Here is a 17,140-nt window from a genome sequence, read left to right on the forward strand (position 1 = left end):
GAGCATTCATGTCGCTGGCTACCCCCATAAAGACTTGTCACGGCGCAAGCTCAGTAAGGAACAGCTTGTGAGGTATACGTCGGCCTGCAGTCCTTGTTTTCAAACAGTCGTCGAGGTTGAACGGGTGCCTCGCGTACGTTCGACGCGATTCTTGATCGACGCGATCTCTTTTTCTCCGATGGATCATCGTTTTTTAAAAACAATCGCGAAACTTGTGAAGGATGGACGGGAATGAGAAGAAAATCTTCTTCAAGTCGATCCCTTCGAGGAATCTCGTTCGACGTGTTGTTAAATGTTTGAATGTCAAAAATTGTGACCTTGAAAAATTCAAAGGAAATTATTAATCGAGTGCCGGAAAGTCAAAAGTAAAAAAAGAAAAAAGTAAAGAGTCTCGATCAGCGATATAGTTTCTCGCGTATAATCTTGTGAATTTCTTTTTTCTTTTCTTTTTGATTTCCTTTTTAAATATAGTCAAGAGATAACCGTGGTCTATAGAAGCTCGTGGTCTATAGTTCGTAGATCACACGATCTCGTAATACCAACGAACGATACCGGTTAATGTTGATGTATCGAAAGTGACAAGGTCGAACATCGATCTTTCGATCTTCGTATTGTCGGGATCGTTCTACGTGTTTTTTCGAAGCCTTTCAATCAGGACATTTATTACGGCAGTTAATAAGAACCACAAGGCTTTTATTAAAATGATAAAATCGCGAGCTCCGTAAAATTGACGATTTCCGAGTCGTTGTATTCACGAATGAAATTATCCCTAAGATTAATCTCCATTTTATTGTGTGACCTTCGTTTCGTTAATGAAGCACGAATCATAAAAACTAAGGTAATATACGATTTTATTTAAAGAAACAAAAATTGTTTAATTCGAAACGACCAACGAAAAGAGAAATAAGAAAAAAAGGAAAGTAAAGAATAAAAAGAAAAGAAAAGAAAAGAACAAATGAAGTAAAAAGAATTTCTCGAAGCTCGCCAACTTTTATTGCGTAGAACGAATCGTCATCAAGCATGCGAAATTAAGTCGAGGAAGAACGTCTAGTGTATCCCCACTATCTGTGATAGTGTGAAAGGTTGATCGCTTGATCCAAGGTTATCTACGACATTCGAAGACTACACGAACGTGCAACGAAGCCAACTTACGAGTATTCGCTAGACCGATATTCATCCAGTTGGACGTAATTATCGTTTTCATGATCTAAACGAGGTGAAATGACATTTTGACGTTACTAAAGAAAAAAAAAAAAGGAAGAAAAGAAAAAGAAAAAGAAAAAAATCGAACTTCCTACGAAGCTCTACAGCTCGATCGTTCGAAAGTATCTCTCGATTTATATTGGACAAACATTGTGAGTTTCCTTTCGATCGATAAAAAGCCATCCTCGCAAAATTGCAGTACCTTATCTCTATCTCTCTCTATCTCTTCCTCCCTCCTTCTCTCTCTCTCCCTCTCTCTCTCTCTCTCTCTCTCTCTCTGTCTGTCTTTCTCTCTCTCCCTCTCCCTCTCTCTCTCTCTCTCTCTCTCTATCTATCTATCTATCTATCTGAGTCTCTCTCTCTCTTACTCTTATGCAGTAATGGGATTACGAGTACTTAATTGTACGTCATCCGGTGGAGTGCATCTGTTTATACCGACGCCTTGTTTAATGAAGTTAACACGTAGTAATTGCCTTAAGAGTATCGCTATGATACGGTGATAGCAAAGACGAAAAGAAAAAGAGAAAGGCGAAGATAAAAGGAGAAAAGAAAAAGAAAATAGAGGACATAGAAGAAGAGTAATGCGAGGGTCGAAAGTTCCACAAATTTTTTTAGGATCCTTGCTTTTTATCGGACCTTAGAATTCACCGGGTAGATTCCTTTTAACGATGATTCAGAGCTTCCACGAGTTTCCACGAAAATCACCCACGAAAGATGGGTTGCTTCTACGAACATGAGGTATAAAACTGAGAGAACGTATAGCGAATGAACGAGATAGTAAGGGAATACAAGAAATATATAACAGAGAGAAAGAGAGAGAGAAAAGAAAGGGAGAGCCAGAGAGGAAGAGAGAGAAAGAGAGAGAGAGAGAGAGAAGAAAGATAATACAACGTTAAAAGGTCTCTGGCCCTTCGTAAAACTTCTGTGTCGTAACAAAATACTACCCGATCGATGTCGGAGAAAGTTTTAATTCGTATTCTTACTCGCATTCGTTCTTCTTAATCCACTTTCTCTAATTTCGTGAATCAATGAAAAAGAGAGGGAAAAAGAGAGAAAGACTATCCTTCGAACAATTATCGTAATCCACTGGTAACGAATATATTCGTTCCACGGATTTTAATTTCTTTTTAAAATACAATCCAGAGAACAACATCTTAAGATTGTCAGTGTAAATTACAAAAGTATTTAATTCACAATGGGACGGAAACACAAGCGTCGTTTAATACCAGAACAGGATCGCAGGATATGCGGCAGCATCTGCTTTTGCCAATTCACCATCGTCATCAGTTGCGTGGCTTTGGTTTACCTCAGCGTTGCGATTTATATGCCGTCGCACAGGTAAACGTCTATGATCTAATCTCATTTTATAACGTGAATCGACAATGACAATTAGAATACTTGACAACTAGAATTAGGTACTAGGAAATTCTATTCAATGATAATACGCATTATCTAATAATAAGCAAATGCGATAAACGATGTAAGATATAAAAAAGAAAAGAGAAAAGAAAAGAGAAAAAATAAAAGACGTCGTTTAAAATTCTTAATGAAAAGATAACTTTTAAAACGCCGACGATCAAATTTTTAGAGTAAATGAAGCTAAAAATTGATCAATTAATTAAAGAATTATTCGTTTTATCCTTTATTATTATTTAACATAATGATGAACGAAGAGAATTTAATGGCAGGCAGACAAACAGACAAATAGACGAACAGACAGATAGAATTCTAATGAGACTTGTTTAATTATTTACAGAGCTTTTCACGCAGGCATAGATCCCGATCCGGTAATGTGCCAAACGGTTAATGCCACTCTAGTAAATAACTGTATATGGGCGAGCTGCGGTGAATGGTGTTTGACGAAAACTACCGGCTTTTGTCCCCAAATTCACGCAACGGTCAGACAAAATGGCACGGATGTGATCTTTGAAAATTGCACCAAGTTCAATAGCATCTCTTGTCCTAATGTAAGCGAACCAAACGAAAAGAAGGAAAGAAAAAGAAAAGGAAAAAGAAAAAAAAAGATTCAAAAAAGAGGAAACAAATTTTCTTTTTCTTTCCTTAACAATTTACGTTTACTTTTAATCGATAAATTCTCGTATTATTTGTTAATGGATTCCAAAAAAAAAAAAGAAAAAAAAAAGAGGAAAACCCTCGAATATCCTGAAAACATTTCATTTTCCGTATTTTAAGACATAGCACGAGCCTTCGCATAAAATGATATTCCTAAAGTGGATGATCCTATCGCTCTACGAGTAGTAAAATAACGATGGCAGCGCAAATACTACTAACGGGACGAACAGTAATCGAAACCATCATAGATAAAACTTTTATAAGATAAAGAGAAGTTCTTTTTTTATATATATATATATATACTCTCTTTTTCAATTCTCCACGTTTTTCGAAAAAATATATAAGTCATCTAGGATTGGAAGGTACGATCGTAGAAAAGTTCCTCTACGAACGAATTTTTTCTAATCCGATTTACTAAGTGCAAATGGTTATCGATTAAATACGTTTTACGTGAAGAAACTTTTAATCCGAGAAAGGAAATCACGAGAACGGTTTACGTTTCATTTTAATCGCTATACATACACGCGAACACGAACGCACACACAGACACACACACATATATATATATATAAATTTATACAATAATCTATTACGATCTACGAAAACTCGTTTATATTATCGGATATGTTATGAAAATGTGACTGAACTTGACTTAAAACGATATTTTTCTTTAGTCAATGATCTTTTACATTTTCCTTATTATCTCGACTTCAATCGATATATTAAAATGAGCAAAAAAGCAAGAGAGAGAAAGAGAAAGAGAATAAATTGGCTTCATCTATTTACTTTATTTACGTATCTACTACTTTCTTTATTCTTTTTCTTTCTTTTCTTTTTAATTAAAATTATAAAAAATACGATCATGAGAACGTAGGAAGATACGAGTTGTTAATAAAGAGAACAAGTTACATTATACTAATCCTATCTACGTCAGTCGAATTTTATAATAGGCAGGTACATCGGAGTGATGGATTCACTTTGAAAACCTTTGTGCCAGAAGCTAATCAGAGAATGTTATAGTCCGAGTGCTTTTCAAAAAAAAAAAAAAAAAAAAGAAAAAAGAAAAACGTAATTTACTTGATATCCTCCTACTGCTCCTTGTCGATCGTTGTTGCACATGGATATATGATTTATCGTTCGGTAGAATGAACAAGAATAAAAGTTTTTTAACAAAGAATTCGTTGATAGAACGAACGACCATGGAAGAAAAAAAAAACAGAAGAAAAGAAAAGAAAAGAAAAAGGAAGAAGAAAAGAAAAAACAGATCAACGTTCGAGATTGATTCTCGTAAAGAATACAGAAGCGTATTTTGTAGATAATTGAAATGCTTCATGATTAAACAAAATTATTTCTATTGATATTTTTTTTTTTTTAATTCATCAATCTTCATTCTTTCAATTAATCAGTTCGCGACATTATCGTTCTCAATGATCGTAGTAAAACCATTTATTTTCGAGAGATGGGCTAAGAAAGATTTCGGAGGATAACAAACGAGGTGTCTAAAAATAACCAGAATTTCCGGCCATTCTCGTTCTTCTACCTATGCGTTTATCTATGTGTATATGTATGTACATAGATTCGGGGGCAATTGAGGTTGGACGATCGAGGGTATGCACTTTCGCATGAATATTTAGGAAAAAACTTGTTTTTTTTTAAATACATACTATAAACTTTTGCAAATACATACTATAAAAATGACAAGTAGTTCATATATATTCCATTTGGAAAATGGAATTGGATCTTTCAACTAAAAATCGATGATTAGTTTCTATCACCTTTATCTGTCCTCGCCTTTATTCTCTATCTCTTTTTCTCTCACTTTTTCTCTTTCTCCTTTTTTTATGGTCGAACGATCACAACGAATCGATTGAAACGAATCTAATTTATCTTCTTTATCTGTTTTCCAGGTGAACACGGAGAATCTGAAGAAATACAATTGCAATAATGGCAGCGAGTGCAGCACGCTCTCGGGTGTATTCAATTGCAGTTTAGGACATTGCGCGAATATGAGCGAATTGATGCTTTGTCATCACAAAGCAGACGGTATCGTTATCGACAGCGAGAAGGACAATATGAAGCTTAATGGCTTCTTCAGTTGCCAGAATTCGAGATGTACGAAAATCAAGAGGCGATTCTCGTGCGATCGATACTGCCCTAAGATAATCACCAACGATATCAACGTCTTTCTCATGCAAGACGATAACGTCATCACGGCTAAGTGTTCTCGTGGCTTAGCACTGAACAAAGCTAATGGAAATTTGCCTGGTACGAGGCTGACCAATCCCGTCAAGATTTGGGATGAAGAAAATGGTAGCATCATTGCAAGTTGTCTAATGGTTAGCAAAAAAGGAAACACTATTAGGTATGAATACGAATATTTCTAAATTCAGAACAAAATGTCGATTTCAATCGTAAATCATCGTTTCATAATATTTACGATCTGTCGTTCTTGTTATCAATAATACTACACGATATTCGAATCAATTACTCGTGGAAAATGAATTTTAGTTTCGACGTGGCGTGGAATAAATTCTTTAAACTTATCATCAACGATGATGGATAGCACTCTTTCCCGGAGATTCGAATTATCGATCGCTACTCGTTTTTCCCACGGAAATGATGCATCGTTTGTAACAAATAGCGCGAAATAAATTCAAGAACGTGTATTCAATGTGTATCATTTAAAAACAACCGTAGGATGTTAAAAGAGGGGAAATATTTATCAAAAGAATCGTTGTTGCTATTAAGACACCCAATTGCCTAGATATCGATAGTTGGACGATGTTTTACACGGTAATAAATAAATAATACAAATATCCCAGAGAATGTTACTTTGTAAGGTCATCTCGAGGTCATTAATGCAAGGAACGTACTTACTGTTTCCTTAACAAGTTTTCTTTTAATTGCATTTTATTCGATGTTATCGACGTTAGAAAGTATATTGCACTAGTCATACTGAGTCATAGATCCTTTTCTTACAAGATAAAAAAGACAGTATTAAGGGTATTACCATAGCAACCATTGATCCCTGCGGACTATACTCGATTCTCTAATATTTCCTTCATTTTTCTGTGTAGGACGACGCGTAAAATTTTTATGGACGTCGTTTCGACATACCGATTTGTTCTGTTCAACTCTAAAAAAAGACACGAAGTTATCCTTTACACGAGTTTCCACGAATAGCCGACATATTTATTTATTATCGTTGCAACCCTTTTTTTTTTTCTTTTAAATATTTTTGGAAATAAAACGCACACGAACATACGCGCACGCGAACACATACATATGTATTAAAATTCTATTACATACATTCGCCATGCGATTAATATGTTTTAGAACGGAAGATTGCGTTAACGGCACGTCTTTGAATAAAATCACGATTCCCGAACACTACGTCAATTTTACAAGTTTTCTCAATATTTACGAAGAAAGTCTTCAGTATCCCGTCGATCCAGAAAATGTTTACGTGCCCGCCCAACGATCGCTCACGATTTACAACAATTCACGTTTGTACATCAACTTGGAGGGCTGCGTCAACACACTTAAGGGTGAGTGTCGTGATTTCCTCACAAGTCACGGACGAGATGGCGACAATCAAACGGCTCAAAGTAGATATCCCTGTTATTACAATAAGGTGAGTTTGTTTGCTCTTAAGAAGTTTCTTTTCTGCTATCTCTTTTCCTTTGGATCTATCTTTCTTTCATCTTCCCCAGGAGAGACATCGAATCTCTCTTGCTGAATCCTTGTTTATTTCCATAGCTTGTGATACTATCACAGAGAAAAAGCGACTAGTATTGACAATAAAAAGATATCTATTTCGAGCTTGAAATAAAAAACTTTTCACGATAACGTTCTGTCAGAGATGAAAAAAAAAAAAAAAAGAAAAAAAGAAATAAAAAAACCTAATATCATCTACCTCTATTCTCGATGTAATCGCGACAATTTTTTTAACACGTTAACCACGAACTATATCTAATCTATTACTCTATAATTTATTTCATGACATTTAGAAGATTTGTTATTTGCTTTTTTATTAGTATTAACGCAAAAGATTATCAAGGAAAGTTACGATTTATTTTTTACTATATTTACGAATAAAGAAAAAGAAAATATGAAAAATATTCGATATCGACAAATAAGGATAACATATAAATTTTTAAGTTAAATTTGTTTTCGATACAATCAATGTGCTAATACACTATTTTATTGTCTTCTCGGTGCAATACGCACAAACGTGTGTATATGCATATATATATATATATATATATATATATATATATATATATATATATATATTGGATTCGATAAGGATAAACGCCTTTTGCTCGGGTTTAGCATGTACTCGCGACAACTGAATACGAAGTGGCTTAAATGCAATCGAATGTGCCTCGAAGCGTAGTACGATGAATGTGGAACGATTGTGGGATGAATAAAAAATGACGATCCACTTTCCCTGCGTATCGAACCACAAAGTTTCTCATACGTACGCAGTACGCATCTTAGTATTCTAATCCGATGTAAATTTATCACCCGTATATATTTTCTTTATCAATATTGATAGTTTTTTTATTCGTTATTTTATCGCAAATAATAGTAATAAAAAGAAATATAAAGATAAAGGGAGAAAGAGAGAGAGAGAGAGAGAGAAAGAAAAAGAGAGAAAATATAATTAACTTACATATGACGTAACATTCATTACATTATCGCAAAATGTAATTACTTTAATTGCAACGTGAACTTGCTAGTTTCTAATTCTTATCTATATTCGAGGAGGACGTAGTAAACTAAGACAAAGTTAGTTTGCAATCTCGTAATTGCAAAAGAAAAAATAAATCACTTATATTAAGAAAGAAAGAAAGAAAGAAAGGAAGAAAGAAAGGAAACAAAAAACAGAAAAAGAAATAAAGTAAAAGTAACTTAACGTTGCACTTTGCAGAACAATTCTATCTTCGTTGTTGCACGTTTTGATCTGAACAAGACAAAAACCGAGTTGCTCATCGCTATCATCGTACCGTCGGGACTTTTCGTTATCAGCTTGACGACCTTGATTGTGATAACTCGCTCGGTGCAAGTTGGCGATGACGCTAAGATGCGATGTAGATACTGCACAGAGAAGAACGAGGACGAGGGCGAGGACGAAGGGTTGGTTGAAGGTACACCTACTACTACTCCTCAAGATCATACCAATGAGAATGAGATCAGAAGTATGTCACTCTAGCAGTTTACACCGCTCGGCATGAGCAATTCCTTGAAATACGAAAGATTGCCGTTGATCGACACGGACGATGCCGAGGATTCTTTTTAAAAGGAAAACTAAATCAAATAGAAAGGAATCAACGAAACATCGAAATACGTTTATAGACGAAAGAAAAATAAACCGAAGTAAATGAAAGAAAAAGATTCGAACTAAGATTACGGATCTTTTAACACACATCGTCTTCCCGACGCGATAATTCGAATGAAATTGAATAAAAAAGAAAAGAAAAGAAAAGAAAGGAAAGGAAAAGAAAAGAAAAGAAAAGATGAAAATAAAAAGATATTAAATGCATACACAAATATACCCATATAGGGGCCAAACTATAATATATTTAACTGTATATTTATATACTGTGCATTTATTATGAGAAATATTTATAATAATTAGATCACTGTTGCCTTCGATGTATCGTGACCATCGCGTGTCAAACGTAAACCGATCCGACATTTTCTAAAATATTTAAATGACACCCATACTGCTCTATCGTTCCTATCGATTATTATCGATATATAAAAGGGAGGATTAAAATGAAGGAGTTAAATTTACATGATCGGCTTTCGGTGACAAGCTTTCGGTGTATGTACAAAAGTAGTTTTAGAGAAAGATCTATGTATATATAAATATATATACATACATATATATATATATATATATATATATATATATATAAAAAGAATGAAAGAGATAATATATTGTTATGCGAAATAAGGGATATTCAACGAAAATTTTTTTCAACGCTCTAGCGTCAACGAAAAACGTAAGTATCACCCTTTTGAAAGGAGTTCTTATTTTTCGAGAACTTTCTTTAGAATAAGCGTATTTTACCTCGTCTGTGTATAATATATAATTTCGTATGTCAGTTCGACAGCTAAAACTGCCTTTGCGTGAAAGAAGAAAAACAAAAACGAAAGGAAAAATTTTTTTAAATAAAAAAAAAATATAAAACAATGAATAAGAAAAATAAAGAAATCTTTAACATGATCGAACGATTAAACAAAAATGATATAATTTTTTTCACAAACGGATATTCTTCTATATATGTATTACTTATATATCATTATCATTATTATTATTATTATTATGCAAAGTATCTAAAAAATAAAGAGATATTTTAAGATTTAAGTGATTTCAGCACATCTAAATTAAAAAAACAATGCATACAAAAATACGTTTTTATCGTAATAATTATTTTTTTGTTAAATGGACGAAATTCAATGAAATAAAAAAAAAAGTAGACAAATTTTTCAGAAAATCCAGCAATGAAAAGAAGCAACATCAGAACATATGAAAAGATAGTTATTAATAAGAAAACGTACTCAGTATCGTATTCAAAAGCGAAAAGATCATTTCGTATATCTCTTGTAAACGTAAGCGAATAAAATCAAATAGATTTCTGTGAATTATTTTTATTGTTTAGATGCATTGAAATCATTCTTAAAATATCTCCCGGTTATTTTGTGACATCCTGTATAATGAAATGACGAAAGTAACGAAGACAAAATTTTTCATTGATTCTTACGTTGCGTCATACGATTTCGAGATTGTGACTTAATTATAGTTTGAAGAAAATAAACGTTATTATTATCATAATTCAAAGCATTTACATACGACGAGAATTATTCGATATATCGTCGATCGATAGTCGACTTTCAAAAGTCTCATTACGTTAATTAAAAGCAAGAGGTACTTGCATAGAACATTAAGAATTTGTGAGAATAATCGTATGGATATATGATAGAAGAATATAGTGCTTTTTTTACGACCACTTAATCGTCGTTTATATTACCTCTTTAAAAGGAAGCACTAGTTATATTCGATTATATGTATCAATCATACATACATATATATATATATATATATATATATATATATATATATGTATGATATATAATCATTTGAAAATTATAACGAAAGAAAATATTACATTAAACATACGATCTAATTACATGTAATATCGATTAGAAATGTATATCAATGTCAGCTTATGTTTTACATTTAACACGCTCGTCATCGCAATTTTTCAATTATACGTATAAGATATTTCATAAGATTACATATATAAAGAATTTCGTTGGATATCTTCCGTGCTGAGCGAGCGTAAGAAAAAGAAAAAATAAAAAAGAACAAAAATAATGATGTAACGAGAGAAAGTTCTTCTTACCAGTATAAAAAAAGAAAAAAAAAAAGAAAAAGAAAAGGAAAACATACACGTAACAAGATACATTACAGATCTCTAAATTCACTGTTAATCTATGTGCCTTCTCTTCCGTTTAGATGTTGATCGTGATCAAAATTTCGCGATCCTTTAGTTCAAAAAATATCCGAATAAAAACATGGCCACATTATGTAACTGTCTGAAAAATGTTTCTAATAATAGAGGAACGTTATAAAATTGTATGTGTTTTGTGTGATAACGATCTGTAATAAATGTAATATCGTAAAAATTATATTTTCTTTGTTACCTTTTTTTCTCTTTATCTCTTTTCAAAATAACTATGTTGTATCAGCCGACATTTTTTTTTTTTTTTGTTAATTTTGATTTATACGTTTGCGTGTATGTATATACGTATATATGTATGTACTATGTATATACGAGACGACCAAAGCCCAAGCGAAATTAAGTCCGTACTGTTAAAAGAAGCGAATCGATATACGTGGACTATACGTTGCCGCCCCAAAAAAAACACATGCGCGAGAAAAACGCACACGCACTACTCCCGAGGCGACTCAACGAATGTGGCAACACAACCATGGAATAAAACTTGAAGGAACAAGTGGAAGGATAGAAATTTGATTGGGGTTTTCGTTTGGTGAAGATATAAGAAAAAAAAAAAAAAAAATACAGTGGAAAGAAAACCGTGAGAAAACGAGTTATAAAAGACGTTCTTATAAATTTTTATCTCACTCATCGCGAAGAGTGAAAAATTATATTTTCTTGTTTATTCGAGATTATTATTTTTTATTATTATTATTTTCTTTCTCCTTTTTCTTTCTTTTTGAAGAAAGAGAGAGATGAATCGACAATGTTTCTCGACGGTTTACAGCGTAGACTCAAATTACTGTCACGAGATATTACGTTGACGTAAACGAAGATATAGCTTGCATCTTATGGATAAAGTAGTCTCTCTTCTTTTACTTTTGAATTTCGTGAGAAGCTTGGAAAACGATATTACGTGACTACTTGCGTGTCTCGATCTACTAAAAACCTACTGCAATAATCTTGAAATATAATCTACGATGCGCATGCTATAAGATAAATTTTTCGATAATTAAAAACTCATTTAGCCTATTTCTAATTGAATTGAATCGAATTGATGAAACCTTTCAATTTACCGATTTCGTGCATTCACTCAATTAAATGTCGATTTGATGTCGTTAGAATTGAAGTTCACGTTAAACACTCGTAATCGTTTTAACAATCTATAGAAATTAAAATATTACGGAAAGAAAATTATCGCTTGCTAAAGCTTCCTATCGTGATATCGCAATAGAGAATATTCTTAGTAACAGAATAACGATTATACTTCAATGCGTAATTACGTTGCGTGAGCAGATCGATACGTCGGATTTAATTAACGATTAATTAAATTCAAAGTTAACGTTATAATGAAATTACGTCGATGGCTGTTACTCTTTTTCCGGATAGGATAATTTCTTTTTTCTTTTTTGTTCTAGATAAATTTTTTGCGACAAAATTTTTACGTATGCATAACTACGTAAGATAATATCGCAAGAAAATCCTCGTGAAAAAGAAATTTAAAAATAACGTCGACAATCATAAAAAAAAAAAGAAATATTTCAATCGAGTTAAAACGTCTGTTAATATTTCTAACAAAACTGTCATCTTTCGATTGACAAGTATTACGTCGATATCGATTATATCACATTATTATTGATTTAACCAGCGAAAAAATCGAAATAGATGCGTTTATATCGTCATTAGCACGCGACGTATGTGGGTCGAGGCCGAGTGTGTCCTGTCAATTGCATTTCTCCGAGAGGCATGTACCTACATCGAGATATCGAAGAGTCGTCGCTAATCTGACAATTGCATATGGAGAGAGAGAGAGAGAGAGAGAGAGAGAGAGAGAGAGAGAGAGAAAAAGAGAGAGATCTAAATCGCTTTGAAAGTAAACCGATGGAAATTAAATTCATTAATTGATCTTTTTTATTTTCTTCATATATACATTCAATGAATTCTCTATCTAATCTGATAATTACAAAGGCGATTTAAATCGACTGTAATAAAAATAATTAATTAATTAACTTATTTCTTCTTTCTTTCTTCTTTTTTTTTTTTTTGCTAATTGAATGAGGTCTGATTTTATCTTGATATATATATATATATATATATATATATATATATATATATATCAAAGAAATAAAAGCTTGCATTTATTTTTAGTTTATTCGCGTAATAGCTTTATCCGAGTTTTAGTTAGGAGTAAACGAGAGTGAAAATTTTGAAGAAAAAGTTAAGCTAGACTCCGACTGAAGTCATCGTAGCGATATTAATGCGCGAGTCTGGTCGTCCGTCGCAAAGGAGAACTCGAACCTCCTCCTTTCTCTCGTTCTCTCTCTCTTTGATCAATATCGCAATACCATAGCTTTCTGTTATAGATCGTGCCAACACTTACACTTTAATAGCTGCTTTGTATACATACCAACGAACTAGCCTTTCTCTACGTCACCAAGAGAACGAGAGGGAGAGATAAAGAGAAAAAGAGAGAGAGAGAAAGAGATAAAGAAAGAGAAAGAGAGAGAGAGAGAGAGAGGGAGAGAGAGAGAGAGAGAGAGAGAGAGAGATAAATGAGCAAAGTTCCGCCCTTTAATTAGTTGATTTCTCATACTCTACGTGGCTTCCATAAAATATTATACGAAGAGGAGCCAAGAGTCAAAAAGAATCGATTTGATGTATCTTGTCAAATGATATTCCAAGTTAAATTAACAATTCACGATGTCAATTTTACTACAGAGTCATTTCTACTCGTAATCTCTAGTTATTTTCTTTTTCTACTTCTTTCTTTTTGTTTTCATTTTCTTTTAACAAAAACAAATATTACAACATTAATTTTTGATATGATAAATATATTGAAAAGCGTAACTGCGTGATCAATGAAATCTGCATTCGCGAAGCATCGATCGAAGATGGTTAATGGATCTCTCTAAAAAAAAGTAATTAAACTATTCTAACAATAACATGATATATACTCCGGCTTCGACTTTGACTTGTACAGCGTAAACGATATTGTTTCTTTACCGTAAACGTTGAGTAAATGAATTTTTTATAAGGGAGATAAAAGAAAGCCTTCCATGTGATGGCTTTCCATGAAAACATTGCGTGTTCTCTATGCGATCAAGATTATATAAATGTCTACGTATTGTCGGGAAGATTAAAAAAGAAAAAAAAAAGAAAGGAGACAAAAAAATATATATATATAATTAGCGTTCTTTACCTAATTGTTTGATGGTTCACCCTCTTTCGTGGCGTTAACGAAGATTCACGAGTTGACAATTTCCCTTGTGGCTCTAAGAAAACGTGACCGTTTTACGAGAAAATCTTTGTATGATAGTCTCTCTTTCTCTCTCTCTTTCTTCCTTTCTTTATTTCTTTCCTTCTCTCTCTTTCTCCCTTATTCGCTTTCTCTCTCTTTTCCACTTTCGATTAAAGAGCGAAGGAAAGTGAAGCTAGAGTTGCGGTAAAGTGCTTAATTTCGTGGAGTAATGAGATAAAATTAATTGACGATGGGCGATGCAAAGGCAAATTGCAGAGAACGAGAGAACGAGAGAGTGTGTGCGTGTGTGTGTGTGTGTGTGTGTGTGTGTAGGTTACGTATTATTAATTAATATAGTTACCGAATTGAAAGGTAATAGAGAGTACATTTAATGTTCTCTTCCTTTGTAGAAGAAAAAGAAAACGACGCAACAAAATTAGTTATTAGAAATCTCGTTGTAAACAATACGTACGGGAAGATTTTTCTCCCTTACTCTTAGAGTCTATTATTGATCGACGCTCAACGAAAAAGTTCTAAGAATGTTTGTTCGTTTATATACGTAGGTGTCGATTTTCTAGAAAATGTTCTTCAACGATCCTTGACTAAGATGCTTTGATAATGATTTTTCTCTTATTTCTATTTTTATCTTCTCTCACATTAGAAAAGAAGAGAAACAAATGTTGAATTCGTGATAAAAATATATATATGTGTGTGTGTGTGTATCGAATTCAATGAAAAGAATTCCGAGTAAAAGGATCGTATCACAGGAGACAGGACGGTGTATCGATAAAACTTTTTTAAAATGGACGCTGATGACGTAAGATCAAGGATTCTTCTCGATATCATCCTTGTCAGACTTCTGTTCTAAACGTGAACTCGAAATGAAAGCGGACTTACTTACTAAGTAACATAGTTAAAAAAAAGAAAAGAAGAAAAATTTTCGCTTTTCTGTTCTTAATAAAATTATAGAATATAATGAATTATTAAACGGAAAGCTATTCGACGATATTATATTCTCTTTCGTAACTAATACGCATATATACGCATATATATATATATATATATATATATATATATATATATATATATATAAAATAAGAAGAAAAATTGTCGCTTTTCTGTTCTTAATAAAATTATGTAATATAATAAATTATTAAACGGAAAACTATTCGGCGATGTATCGTCTCTCTTGTAAGTAATACGCATGTATACGTATATACGATTCAATGATATTTTCAACGACTGAATTATACAAAGATACTCTCGTAAGGGAGAAAAAATTGTTACGAAATAAAATTCTTTAAAATCTACGTTGCTAACGCGTTACTATTTATACTTGAAAAAAAAACATTTATTATTAAACAGGATAGAGACGTAATAACTAGACCTGTCGTATCCTGCAAAGGGAACACAAAAGAAATTATTTATGTAAGCTCTCTGCGTCGAGTTCGTTTTAAAAACAAAACAAAACAAAAAGGACAGACGTGACACATTTGTTTGCATGTTTTCGTTATTTCGATGTATGCATTTAAGAGACGTAAAACATTATCTGATTTCGAATCTGTTTAGCCTACTTCGAAAAGGGCATCTTAAGGGCAAATACATATGATCGATTTAAGGAATAGCGTTAGCATTTGTTCGCATCAATGTGACTCTTCTCAATTTCGATGGTAACTTCGTACTTTGTTGAAAAATAGTTATAGGGTAGTTATGGGAAATAAAATCGATGTTAAGGGTTCTATATGGTCGATAAGTTAGATACCAACTTAATCAAGAAATTCGTGTTAAATATTTTACAGTTTATCGTTCAACGATTAAGAGACGTACGGAGAAAAATATATATATAAAAAAATGTTAAAAAATGAGAAGTACTTACCTTAATCTGCTCCTGTCGTTTGTAGGCGTGCAACATCAACAACTTTCGTTCCTCTTCCGACATCAAAGGTTCTCGTCCCGGCATACCAGCTCCTCTTTTCTGCAATTTCACGATGACTTTGGTCTTCTCGTTCGAGCCTAAGAAGTTCTTCAACTTTTTTCCCTGTATCATTTCTTTACCGGAAAACCATAACTGCGCTAAACTTATGTCTATTACCTAAGGAGAAAAAAAGAGACAGAAGGCAAAGATATTTCATCGTGTGGATAAAAATGCAGTAGAAAATGTATCGCAAATTGAAGTATTAAATGATTATGCTTGTAACTAAGTATAAGTCTTATGCGTTAATATTGCACGTTACAAAATTATAACGAAGATATGAAATAAAATTGTAAAATTATATCAAGTTTTAAAACTGGAGTTCGAGTGCTGCTCGGAAATACGTGTTTACCATACGGAGGTCGGTTAGGGAATGATCGTACAACGATCGGTGCCGTAGTCCAATAAGAAACGTAAACACAAGCGACTGCTCGAGGCAAGGTAAACTCTTGTAAACATTGTCGATACATAGAGTGTATGTATTTCTACTTACGTCTGTATATTAGCGAAATGTATTCGCGGAAATATAGAATGTATGTACGTGTATATGTTTTTATGTATACTTTTGTAATATAATCGATCGATAAAATTGAATACGTCGAAAAATAAATGAGAAAAACGACAATTTGGAAATATTGAAAACGTCGATCGACAAAACGTTTAATTTATAGGAATGAAATAAAATAATAAGGGACGAATGATCTCAATATAATCGATAATTTTACCTCTAAAGAGGCTTGAGTCCCAGTAAGATCTTCGGTATTCTCAAATTCTTGGCGTATAACATCGTGAGGTGGTAAACCCATTGGATAAACTATCGTGACGGCTCCCCTAAGTATGTCGAGCGCATCTTGAACGATCTTCTGCGTGAGCAGTTTATCTTGTTGCACCAATTTCTAAGAAACGCAAGGAATGTCAACTTAAACGAGCGTATCTATCTTTAACGATCCATTAAAATACCTTAGATATCATGGCTCTCGCATCTTCCACGGTATTCTTCAAGATCTCTTGCATTTTCTCGTTTGGTTGACGGCCATTCCTTCGGCCTGTATATAAATATAATAATAAATTTAATAATTGCATTTCAACGAATCTTTGATATTTTTTTCTGTTTTTTTTTTTTTTTTTTTTTTTTTTTTT

At 32.9% G+C, this 17,140-nt stretch overlaps 2 protein-coding genes across 5 annotated transcripts in view; one reads left to right on the plus strand and one right to left on the minus strand.

Moving 5' to 3' along the window:
- The window catches only part of LOC122629561 (cilia- and flagella-associated protein 298-like), a 56,379-nt gene that overhangs the window by 37,325 nt on the left and 1,914 nt on the right, over positions 1-17,140 (minus strand). Inside the window, exons 4-6 of the mRNA XM_043813110.1 lie at positions 16,961-17,046; positions 16,726-16,896; positions 15,905-16,120 (exon numbers count right to left, since the gene is read on the minus strand). Coding sequence (XP_043669045.1) covers positions 15,905-16,120; positions 16,726-16,896; positions 16,961-17,046 — 473 coding nt within the window. The remainder of the gene's footprint in view (positions 1-15,904; positions 16,121-16,725; positions 16,897-16,960; positions 17,047-17,140) is intronic.
- LOC122629558 lies at positions 83-10,980 on the plus strand. Of its 4 annotated transcripts, none has more exons than XM_043813101.1 (6): positions 83-1,355; positions 2,347-2,541; positions 2,960-3,170; positions 5,184-5,638; positions 6,613-6,910; positions 8,213-10,980. In XM_043813101.1, exons 2-6 carry the CDS (start codon positions 2,399-2,401, stop codon positions 8,492-8,494), a joined length of 1,389 nt encoding a protein of 462 aa, XP_043669036.1. In that variant the 5' UTR covers positions 83-1,355; positions 2,347-2,398; the 3' UTR covers positions 8,495-10,980. The 4 variants fall into 4 exon arrangements, with proteins under 4 accessions (XP_043669036.1, XP_043669037.1, XP_043669038.1 ...); XM_043813102.1 differs by having other exon boundaries at positions 83-1,216; XM_043813103.1 differs by having other exon boundaries at positions 83-1,187.

This window comes from Vespula pensylvanica, chromosome 5 (assembly GCF_014466175.1).
Source record: "Vespula pensylvanica isolate Volc-1 chromosome 5, ASM1446617v1, whole genome shotgun sequence".
In the NCBI taxonomy this organism is placed as follows: domain Eukaryota; kingdom Metazoa; phylum Arthropoda; class Insecta; order Hymenoptera; family Vespidae; genus Vespula; species Vespula pensylvanica.

Excerpts from the sequence above, each read along its gene's own strand:
- LOC122629558 (XM_043813101.1), top strand. The coding sequence starts at position 2,399 with ATGGGACGGAAACACAAGCGTCGTTTAATACCAGAACAGGATCGCAGG. Across the intron at positions 3,171-5,183 it reads ATAGCATCTCTTGTCCTAAT|GTGAACACGGAGAATCTGAA; the intron begins GTAAGCGAACCA and ends TCTGTTTTCCAG. Across the intron at positions 6,911-8,212 it reads ATCCCTGTTATTACAATAAG|AACAATTCTATCTTCGTTGT; the intron begins GTGAGTTTGTTT and ends TGCACTTTGCAG.